Source organism: Anopheles ziemanni, chromosome 3 (genome assembly GCF_943734765.1).
Source record: "Anopheles ziemanni chromosome 3, idAnoZiCoDA_A2_x.2, whole genome shotgun sequence".
NCBI classification, from domain to species: domain Eukaryota; kingdom Metazoa; phylum Arthropoda; class Insecta; order Diptera; family Culicidae; genus Anopheles; species Anopheles ziemanni.
Genome location: NC_080706.1, coordinates 9658751 through 9670437, shown reverse-complemented (window position 1 = coordinate 9670437; position 11687 = coordinate 9658751). Strand labels below are relative to the sequence as shown.

At 45.5% G+C, this 11687-nt stretch overlaps 1 protein-coding gene across 1 annotated transcript in view; it reads left to right on the top strand.

The window, feature by feature from the left end:
* The first annotated feature begins 11238 nt into the window (after positions 1 to 11238).
* LOC131289791 (RNA-binding protein Pasilla) overlaps positions 11239 to 11687 on the top strand; it is a 69014-nt gene continuing 68565 nt past the window's right edge. Inside the window, exon 1 of the mRNA XM_058319102.1 lies at positions 11239 to 11362. Coding sequence (XP_058175085.1) covers positions 11239 to 11362 — 124 coding nt within the window. The remainder of the gene's footprint in view (positions 11363 to 11687) is intronic.

The following is an 11687-nucleotide window of genomic DNA, read 5'->3' as shown; positions in this document are numbered from 1 at the left end:
AAATTGAACTCTTAACAGCTTTGATTTCATGATTCTCGTTGAACGTTTTACTTCATTTCGTCTTCAAATGATCTACCAAAGCATGTGTTAAGATCGTTGTTCAATCATTGGTTGCTCGAACATCGCTTCACCCCTATTCCAAGGCAAAGTAATGAACAATTAAATCGCCAATGTTAGAAGTGACTTTGTTTATTTTTTTACTCCACAACCACAACCGCCTGCTTGATTTCACTCGTAACTTGACGTACTGTATCATGTTGTAAAAAACCATAAATAAAAGTAACCAACCCGCATATCCTTGACATTTGCCTCGAAAACTGTACGCGATCGGTTGGTGGGAAGAGCAGGGGAAGAACGGTGAGGTTAAAATTGGAAAAAAGACAACCTACCGTCACGCTGGATGGAGCAAATCATCTCGTCCATTCTTGTTAACCGCTTGTTTGCATGACGAAACGTTCTCTAATGGCAATGACAGTGTCTTTACGAGCTTCGAGAAGCTGCAGTGCAGTCGAAGCATTACGCTAAATGATGGGTATTATTTCCATGTGAGTTATTTTTTAAGACTAAAAGTTTGTTTCTTCCTCTTTGTTTGTTCATCCTCATCTGCTGCAGATAGCACTGTCTCTTACGTCTTTAAAGTGAGCTTACCTTCAATGTGACCTTCCGGGACGATGATTCGATTGAAAAGATCGTAAAGATTCATCAATTTTAACACCTAGGTCGAAAATTGCCATCCACACAATAGTTGTTGTGTGTTATAATAAACAATATTTCAACTATAGTTCACCGATGCATAAATGATTTAGGCACGGAAACTTTTTTCAAATCAATTTTTACTAGACACATTTACTAGTTCATGAAATCTGCATAATTTACGATCATTTATTACGGTCAAGCAACTTTTGTAAATTTTTGGAAAAATTATAAGGTTAAATTATTGATTATTCGTTTTATTTTATTATTTAAACCGTTGGCGTTCGAGGTTCGTCAAAGAAGAACAAATTAAAACGATGTGTTGAAGAATTTCGTTCAGTCCTTAATAATTTAACGCTCCGTTTAGCTTCAGCATTAATTGTTTAGCTTCAGTTAAATACGATACCTAGAAATGAGGGCCAACAAAGAGAAGCTAAAATATGTTTCAACATTATCGCATGAACATTTGTTTCCTTATCAATTCATTAAAAACCTCAACTCTACAAAATAACTCGCCACTCTGAATCATGCATGGTACATTCGTAGGTCATTCTTTCCGCAAATAGATTCTTGGCAATAAATTTTATTCAAACATATACCCTTTTTCCCTTGCTTGAAGCGCAGAAAAACGGTTGTGCGACCATCCATCGATCACCCAAGTGCATTTTGTTCGCCCGATAACGATGCATTTATGATTACTTTTTCCTCATTTTTCTTTGCACCTCGCTCAATTCGTGTGAGTTTTCAGAACCATAGGAAAGCCACTTTCCTTCGGTATGGGCGAAATCTTCAGCTCAAAACTAACCAAACCATCCCTTATCTTATCGGAACGCGTGTGGTTTTCGTTTAGTTTTGTTTCCATTCCTTTTTCGGGAGCCCTTCGCGCATAGAATCGTCATCCGGCCCAATGGTTTATCGCCCGTCACGACGGGTGGACTTATCGGGTACCGTTGTGTTCGGTCGTATTCTCGCTTGTGCTTGGGAAATTTGTGCCCGCGCGTGTTTGATTAAGGATAGCAGCCCTCGAAGGAGTCGAAACCCGGCGGGTTTCCTTTGCGCGCCACGTCACAAGGGTGTGTTCGGTGCGCTCGTTATCGGCTGACGATGGCCGTATTTATGATCTTCGATTCGGGAACGATGGTTCCGGTCGGATGCGCGGCCCATTTAGATGTGCCCAGGTCACGGAGGTCCGTTCGTATCGTTTGGCTTTCTTTCCACTATCAAGCACCTCAGAGTGGGCCGAGCTTTCCAACTTTCTCAGGCCCATCTTTTCATACGGAACATTAAAACTGACCAATTCGACATCAGGGACGTCGTTTCAACGTTAAAAGGCCTACTAGTCACTAGCTTGGAAAATGTATGAAGCACTCACTCTCCATGTCCTTGTAGGAGGATAAGTTTCTCGTGTGCGTGTGTGTGTGAGTGTGTGTGACGGACTTTGAAATGGCGTGACCGGCCCCAATATTTGACCCAGAAAAATTAGGCTACCCCTAAGCGAGGGGGAGCTCGCTCCAACGCCCACTGGAGCAGGCGTGTAGGCGAAGGGGGCCTTAGGTCAGGGGATGGAAAATAAATTTATCTACCCATCAGTGTCGATAAGCCGTCGCCCGTTAAATATCGAGCTCGTGTTTTCCCGCGTCGTAGGCACCTGGCTTTTCTTCCCATTTCTCGTAGGTGTGACTAAAAATACGACAACGGGCCTGGAGAAAGGGGATGTTGGGGGAAGAGGAGATTGAATGGCCACGATAAATACTGAAGGCGCGTGGAAGGGGAGCGCGGGAGCGAAAAATAAATAAGCCAATCGATCCGGCGATCCGCGGTCCGCTTCCGGATGACCTTCTCCGGTCCGTTAGATCGAGCTCGAGAAAGAGAGAGAAAGAGAACTGTTGTTGGGCGGTGTGTAAGGAAGAGGTGTGGTGGTGTGGGAATAGTGGTCAGTGCCGGCGGCCAGTCGTCCTCCCGCTACTACACCCCGTCTCCAACTCAACTCCAGCTGTTCATCCGACATGACATGAAATTCAAATTTTCTTTCGTGACTCGATGCAATCAAAATGCGCTTGAAACGTTGGCACGCGTTCGACGGATGGTGGGGGAGGACTGGACAGGAAGGCATGTTGTTGTTGTTGTTGTTGTTGTGTATTTTATCATAATTTTACCCTCCAAACCGTGTGCTTTTTCCCTCTACGCCGAACGGAAAAAGTGGTTCAAAATTCCCATCCGTTTGAAAACTATAGGTGCCACGTTGCGGAAGTGCTTCGAAGCACCTCCAAGGGAGAATTTTAACCTGCACCGGCGGGAGGGCACAATGCAAACATTTCAAATTGCCCGATGCCCTTGTGGGATCGTTCGCTTTGGGGATGGCTGGCACGATGGGCTCGTCAAACGGCTTTCAAACGCTTAACCGACCCGAAAGCGGCGAAACATGGCGTTTGATTTCTCTTCTAACGCCTCTGAACGTACGCACCCGGGAAGGTGCAGTTATTTTTTCGGCATGAAATCTCGTTAAGTGCCGAAGCTGATGAGGCCAAACCCAATTTGAAACGTTTTGCCGCTCGGTGGCTCTTTGGGGGATATTCTGATCGATGTCGTGGGTCAGTTTTAAGGTTAGGTGCGATTTGTGAGGTCACCAAGGGGACGCTTGAAGGTTTGTTAATATGTTTATGATAAAACCGATCATTTAAGCCTTGCATAAGGTCGAGGTGAGTAAAACATTCCCATAAGAATATTGACATTTGAATGAAACAATTGAATTTGAGACATGATTTCTTCTTTTATTCGGTAAATAAATAATATTATTCTACCCTTTGAAGGAGGCATGTTTTATTTTCTTGTTATCTTAATTGAACTTTCTACTAAGTTCAAATTCAAAAAAGAATTGACTGTACTTATAATCCTACCCAAAGTAAAAACTTAGAGATTACAATCTATTCATGGTGATAGAAAACCAATATAACTTGTTTCGTCCAATTTCACCCATAATGCTATAAAACATTTGTAAGTATTTGATACCGTAGAACAACGAATAGTTCATCCCATCATAACAAACAATTTTACACATGTTCCCATGAGTAGTTGTTATTTATTAATTAGTAGGTTGACGGTTTTCTTGCCCCATTCGGTACGATAAGAGCACCGAAGCGTAATAAATCTTTTCCTGTATCGACGCTGATGATGGCAGGACAGCAGCACATATCATCAGGCCCCCCCCTGTTTGTACCTTGTACTTATTCTAATGGCCACTAGCTGATGAAAATTGACAGCCACTACAGCCCTTCAGGGCACAACGCCTTCCGCAATGTGAATCGCTTTGATCACACCATCGAAACGCTTGTCAGAGAAGCCTTTGTCGTGCCGTACCGCGAGAGAGTCCCTCCTACATTCCCGGGACGCGCAACACCAGGAAAGAGGAGGAAAATCGAGAGTCATATGGTTCAGATACACCAACACCGCCAATGTCCACCGACATAACGGCCACACGCGGGTCCGCAACGCAACGCCGTCCGGTTGGCGCGGAGAATGCCCATCCCAGCACCTGACCAGGACAGGCAGCAGTAGGAGGTAAATGGGCAGCTAAAAATAAATAAACCACCGCACCCTAACCACCGACCCTCACCGGGCAATTGGCCGAGGGATGGTCATTGAGCAACAAACGCGCGAAAACGCGCCACGAAAGCCGACTCAACGCAAACCCCCGGGCCACGACGTGGCCGAAGGAAAGTGTTACATGGTTGTTTGACCAGAAATGAAAAAAAGGAAAACACCGGGAGATGAGAAGAAAAATGAAACAGCCCAAGCTGGTTGGCCCCCCTCAGATGACAGGATAGGCGAGAAGCGTGTTTAAGAAACGAGTGTACTTTCTTCGTTCTGTTGGCATTGGGAAGAGGTAACCGTTCTCTACGGCTTGAAGTATTTGAAAAGAGGATCAATGCAGCTGAAATATGCTGCACATGATGATGATATGACTTCTGGTATGAACTTTTCGCCTGAGAAAATTATAAAGAGAATGTTCAATAGGAGAACTTTGTGCATAACATATTAACAGTTACTAACATTCAATCATTCTAAAGTAACTGAAATTCAAATTGCCTTATAAAATCGAAATAAAATGTAAAATAATCACACTCCCATGCATTCTATTTCGATAACGTTTACCAACATAATGCGTAGAAGTTTTCTTTCCCTTCATAAAATAATCAATCGATTTTATCAGGTTTCTTTTTAACGCAACACATGTTTTGTTATGATTTAAGAAAATGGGCCAAAACCAAATGGGCCAAATGGGATTTAAGAAAATGGAATTTTCATTTCATCATGTTGTTGGATAAGACTTTCCATAATAATAAAGCTTATATGCTGACATTCAAAGAACCGGGGCGCAAATGAGTATTATTTCTAGTTAAGCCTTGAAAGATCTAACATTTGCATGGGGGAAAAAACATTATTACTTCACGGGCACTTCATGGATTAACCTTATATAAAAGACCAGTTTGATAATAGCCCACATCATCATCGGATTGTGGTCATCTTGACCCGGCTCCGGGAACATCACGGCTGCTATCCCAACGCGCAGTACTTTTCTCGTTAACTTCATGCACATTCCCATCAATCAGCCCTTCGCTGTCCGCGCACGCAAACGTCGCAGATATCATTTCAACGTGACAACGAACACAATAGGGTACCTTCCGACACCTTCTTCGCGGTTTCGCGGTAGACCTCAGACCGGGAGACTGTCGCAGATGTTCGCGGCTATATTACTCACACACCCTCTTGATTGGTTAAAGATTGGATGATTGTATGAGTTTTATACCTTTTGGATTTTACATTATCTCTACGATGTGTGATTTATTAAAACTTTACAAAATCTACCGTTATTTCCTTAGAAAAACTCACTGTGATGTATTGTTGGCATAACCGCGCTATTGTTTGCCGGTTGAATTGCTTTGGACACAATTGTATTGGGACGAGTCTAAATACTAGTACAGGCAACGCTAAACGCTTACAGTTGATGAAAAACATGTTCACGAATATATTTTCATTTGCTTGGTAACAAACTGCCCAGTAACAAGTGCACAAAACGCAAAAACTCTGGTGGGATCATCCATTCCATCATCTTTTGTGGCATGAATCATGCAACGGCTGAGTCAAAGATGATCGACAGAGATGAGATTTTCTTCCCGCTTTTGTCAAAATATAACCAATAACAGATGTTGGCGGGATGAATCTAACAAGAATTCAAAAAAGGAAAAGTACAGATCATGCAACTGCAAGGCTATCCGCTACAAACACATCTGCTTCCGAAACGCAGGGGAGGATAAAACGCTCCCCTTATTTTTGGCCGCCGTCGGTAGCTTTTCTTGTCTCATTCGGTGCGTCGCTGCGCCACCGAACGCCGACCACGTGTTGGATCACGTTTTTCCGGTGGCGTTGCGCAGCGCTGCGCAAGCTGGCGAGCTATATTGGCTGTGTAAAGTAAACAGTCTCCCGGCGCTACGCATTCCCGGCGTGTACGACGTTGGGAAAGGCCACAACAGGGGAAAGGGCAGGAAATTTTCTCTACGGTGGAATTGCTCAGCGGATAGGGGCCAACATTTGGCTGCATGCTGGATGTGGTACTGGCGAGCCGGGCTGATGAATGTTCAAAAGACGGTTTTAAAACCGGGATGGAAGTGAAAACATTCGAAAACATTTACCTTTCCAGCTTCACCGCGCGATGTTTACCTGGGGAGTGTTTAGATTTTTCGTTCACTCCAAACGCAAACGACTTTTCCCAAGGTTGCAGCCCCTCCACGGACGGACGGACGTCTCGCGACAAAACGTGCCGGCCAACAATTTGGCCAGCCTGCCTGCTTTCCTCCGGGTTCCATCCCAAACGGCTTATCGCACGACCATCGCGAATGCAAGGTTTAGCAGGCAGTTAATAATTTCCCAACTGCAATGGGCAATTAATTGCGTCGTGGAGGTTTGATGTGCAACCAGTGAGTAAATAAGCAAACATGGTTAGCTTCACACCTGATGGTCGTATGAATTGAAGTAAAAAATGAGTTAAAATTAATATTTTTTTGTTTTAATTATATAAACATCAGAGCAATCATAATTTTACAAATGTGTTCTTGGAATGAAAATTATGTAGTTGAGTGAAAACCCGTATGCTGAGGGAAAAGGCCACCCAATACTTTCCATTTTGAACCGACAATTTGGCTCGGAAGGCACGATGACGAGTCCATAACGTGGTCTGCGATGTGGAAACTTTAAACATGTCCTTCAACGGTTTGACAGCATCAATCATCGCCGTTTCCATTGCTATCGCATATCTCACAACCTCCCTCCACCCCATTCAGTTCCACCTCACCACTCCAACACCTGTCATATGGATAGGTAAAGATTTTCAGAGATCGTTTTCAAACGTCAGAAAGAAGATCACCGATCAGTCGATCATTTACGCCTAGTTTTGTGCTTGCACACGTGTTCCGGTGCCGGCTGTTTATCTGCAAACTGCACTTTGTTGTTTGTTGCATCTTCCGCCAGCTGCAATTACCGTTCTGTAAATTGAATTGCAATTGATCAATTGAGATGAGCTTCCAAACAGGTAGTATTTTCGTCATTCAAACATTCGTGCAAACATTCCTTCGATCTCTCTCAACTCGCCGTTCTATGTGTGTGAGTCACTAACACCATTGCAGGATCTTCTGTCAAAAGAGATGATTTTCAACTCAAAGAGAGAAAACCTCTCAAACTTGAGCGAGCTGAAACTTAAGAACCGGTTGAACGGTGAGAATGTGTGAGTGTACACGCGAAACGGTCCTAGGTTACCCAACACCTCGATAGGGGGCACGCCAACCGGTTTGTAGCGGTTATAGAGCATTTATGATACTGAGCATGCTTTTGACAAGTCGGGCGAGCGTACCACAGAAACATTCTGGCCGCTGGTGGTGCAGCATGCAGAAACATCCAGGTCTGAAAACATACGAGTTTTTAACGAGTGAAACAGTGTCGAAGGTGACTGGTTTTAGGCTTCCTGCGGTGTGTGCGTCCACAGTGGCGGTGCAATGTGATCAAACTATAGCTAAATAGTATTGTTAAAGGCGACGAGTTTGGTATTATTGTGCTACAAACTACTATAAAATTGTTCGCCTTCGCCCTTCGTTGCCTCTCGCTCTGTGGGTTTCTGTGTCACCTCGAAACTCAGTGACGTCATCTTCGCGCGAGACTTGCGCAATCTTCAACGCTCCGACGATCGGTTCGCCCGCTCTTGCTCCAACGAATTCCTCCACATGTTACCGAGCTCGCACGCATACCGCGAAGGAAATCGTTGCGAAGCGTTCGCGGCGCCAAGTGCGACGAAGTTCATATACAAAAACAGTTTTCGCAGTTTGCTCAGTTTAGCTCAATTCATCTGATGTTCTCGTTTAAAACACAGAACAGTGACAGGACACCATTGGATTGAAATACTGTTCTGTGATATAATTAAGAAAAAAGTACCTTAAAGCAAACATAGAGTGTGCGACCTTGGTCAGTGCGGGTGCAGGGTAGTGTGATGTGGGCTGTGAACAAAAACACCACAACATATTGTGGCGCACGGTGGCATTTTTCGACCCATTTTGTAGCAGGGGGTGCGAGTGGGAGAAACCACTCGCTACAGTGAGGCAGTTTATATACACGCGCCTTCTAGCGCTGGCGGGCTGGGAAGCCCAAAAGTGACACCTTGCACGTCCGAAAACGGAAAAGAAGGAAGCTGCTGGCACGGCAATAACACACGCAACAATTCCATTTTCAAACGCCATTCAGCAATGTGCAGTTTTCTTTCCATCGCTCTCGATTTCTTCTTCCCTCTCACTCTCTCCACCTGTCTTTTTCTCTCTTGCATCGCTCGCGTCTCGCTCCTTTTATCTCCAAATAATCCCCAGATATCCAGCTGCAAACGAAAGTGACAGTTGAATAACTTTTGTTGATGAAAAAACATCCAGCTACTAGCTTTGTTGTGGTCCTGCAGTTGTTGTTGCTTGCTGGCCACAATTTCCCCAACAACTAGTATTTTAGCCTTCTAGTGGGTGGCTCCTCACTTCCTATAAGCTTGGTTGGCTGGCACTAAGGACATGAAAAGAAGTTTAACCAAATGGACAGAATCGGAAGCAATTTCCAAACCGACGTAGGTCCATTCATGTTCGGACAGGCTTCGAGCGTGAAAACGATGTCGCGAACCACAAAATTCCTTAATTCTGGTAGAACCAAAAAGAGACAAGCAAAGAGAGGGAAAGCGCGAGCGGGGAAAAGTTAAGAAAATCATAAGAATATGTATGCGTTCGCGACGTACTGAAGGGAAAGCGAAAACCCTCCGAAATGGAAACATATCGTCCTCGGGGGAGTAATGTTTTGTTTTTTAGAGAGTATATCATGTCGGTGCTCTACCATCTTGTTTCAATCTGATCCCTGTTTTTTCCCGACTCTCCGGAAAACTTACGCATAGTTTGTCTTCCTCAGCAAATCCTCCTGCTTGCAGAGAGTGTCTTATCAAGCGAATCATTATCTGGTTTTCTTATTCAACCTTTTAGTAGTGAGCTTCGCTTGTGACGCATTCATTGTTCAAGGAATGATGCAGGTCTATTTAAAAGTGTGACAACCAATTGGCTGCTCCCAAGTGAATGATCGGCAGTCCTCCATTTTTACTTTCGTACTCTTTTGTCTACTGACAGTGCTTAGTGATTGGACGTAATCAAATTCCAATGGTGGCTATTTGTTTTGGTGATTCCATCACACGGCACAGTGATTCGCAAACCCATTTATGATGGATTGTTTATTTCATCAAGCTAGACGATTTATAAATTATTTGAAATCGAAACAGGATATTAACCAATTTTATTTAAAACTATCCCTCCGTAACCTGCAAACGTTTACGTAGCAGGCATTCGATGAAAACGGTTTGGGAACTACTGTACGGAGGTCGGGTAACATTTTTAGATTATTTTCATCTACCCCGGCCCATTCCTCCGCTACCCGGTGCTGTTATCACCGCATCGCATGCACCTCCCCGGGCCAAGTCGAGCCATTTTGCTCCGCACAATCCAACACAAGTTCGAACGTGTCCAAGTGTTGGTTGACGGACGGGGTAAAAGGGAGCGCGTCGCGGGTAGGAAATCCAGCCAAAGTGATAAGCGGCAGCGCGGTCCACCATCGACAATGTTATCAGCTCCGCATTCGTTATTCGCTCGTGCCACGGGGCCTTTGGACGCCATGTTGTACCCTGCAAGAACGGACCAATTGAAAGCGATCGGTGTTGCGATGGTGGCGATCGTCGTCGTTCGACGCTCGAGAAACATCACACATTCGTTGACTTGCACTCACACCAACCTGAACGCAGTAGGCCCCCGGGTCGAGCACGACATTTTTCGTTTTTAATCCTTGAGCAGAGTAAACAATTGCCCAGCAAAATCTAGTAGCACTGTGCCCGCACTGTGTGACAGTGACTTTGTGCGTTGTGACGCTATTAATCACAATTTACCTGTTTCTTCCAAAAACCCTACCACGCAGCTAGGGAACGAAAAAGAACGAGCGTCACACGGGAGCAAACAGTCGTGCAACGGAAAAGTGATCAATCAAAGTGTGTGATGCGTGTTCGTGCGAGTCTGCTTTCGTAGCCGAGTGAAAAATACACGAATTCAAATATCGTGCGCTGGCCGATGTGTTGACGCGTTTGTTGTTTTGGCAGTACTTTTCCGCTTCCGATGCAACCGCGGGGATGAATTCTGATGCTGTTCGACGTCGTTATTGTTTCGCCAGTGTCAACGCGCTCGTCGTGAGCTAACGTAGGTGTGTACCGACCGTTAAGGGCAGCTGTATGCTAGTGGCCTGTTTCTTCCTGCCCGTGTTAAAGTGTATTTCCCTTCCACCCCTCGACCGGAGGCCGTTCTAATGTTTTGATTAAACACGAGAGAAAGTAACGAAGTGCAATACAGGCAAGCAAAGTGAGGTATAGGAGGGAAAACGGAAAACCGATCCTCAAAAGTACACCTAAAAGTGGCTGAACGGGCTTTCGCGAAGGAAAAAAGTATCACCCTGTGTCATATTAACCCGCCACCCCGCCTACTCCGGTTTCTGTTCCCGTTTCGTGTTTCCACCACCACCCAAAGAACGCGCGTCCAAATACCTCAGGGTGTGTGCATGTGTGTGTGTGGGTGAGGGTGTGCTTTGCGTGATCGTGCGTGCGTACGTTCGCCGCGAGTGCTTCTGTCGTGTCGAGGTGTTTGTGATTTGTTTTTTTCTCTGTATCCATAAGTGTGTGCGCTCCCCCAACCCGGGACGCACCAGACCGTGGGCAAGATAGAGGGTCAACTGGGAGATTTTTCACCGTTCCTAAGCGCCCATTTGCCACCCCCGGTCGCGCAACTTCCGATCACGTTGGAGCACGGCACAGCAACGGCGGCGGCGGCGGCGGCAGCGGCAGCGGCGGCAGCAGCGGCGGCCACAGGAAACGCAGTCTGCGACAAAGTCCTGAATATTATCAACAACAATAACAACAACAGTAGCAACAACAACAACAACAACAGCATAATGGCCGCCGATGCCGCCATGGACACGACCTGCCCGAGCCCGGAACTGGGTGACTCGCGCAAGCGACCCCTGGACGACGGCACCGACGATGGTACCTCGAAACGGTCACATTTCAGTACGAACGGTAAGTCAACTCCCGCCCCCCACTCCAACTCCACTGCGTCTAAGACGCGCGACATTGCTTCATCGTTGTTGATTTTCGTAGCTTCTTCTTTCCTTTCCCTACAATCCATGTTGAAGAGAAAAATGCATTCAAGCGTGTGAACTCCTTCACCCCAAAGTACGTGTCCTTCGGTTTCGATTTTCTCTGAAACAGAATGGTTGGCCATGCCTCATCCTCTGGTGAGCCCAATTGATCGAATTGATCGCTCCGCTGGAGACGTGACGTAAACGTTACCACGTGCTTATGCCTCTGTCTTTTTTTTTTTTGTATGCCTTGGGTTCCTCTC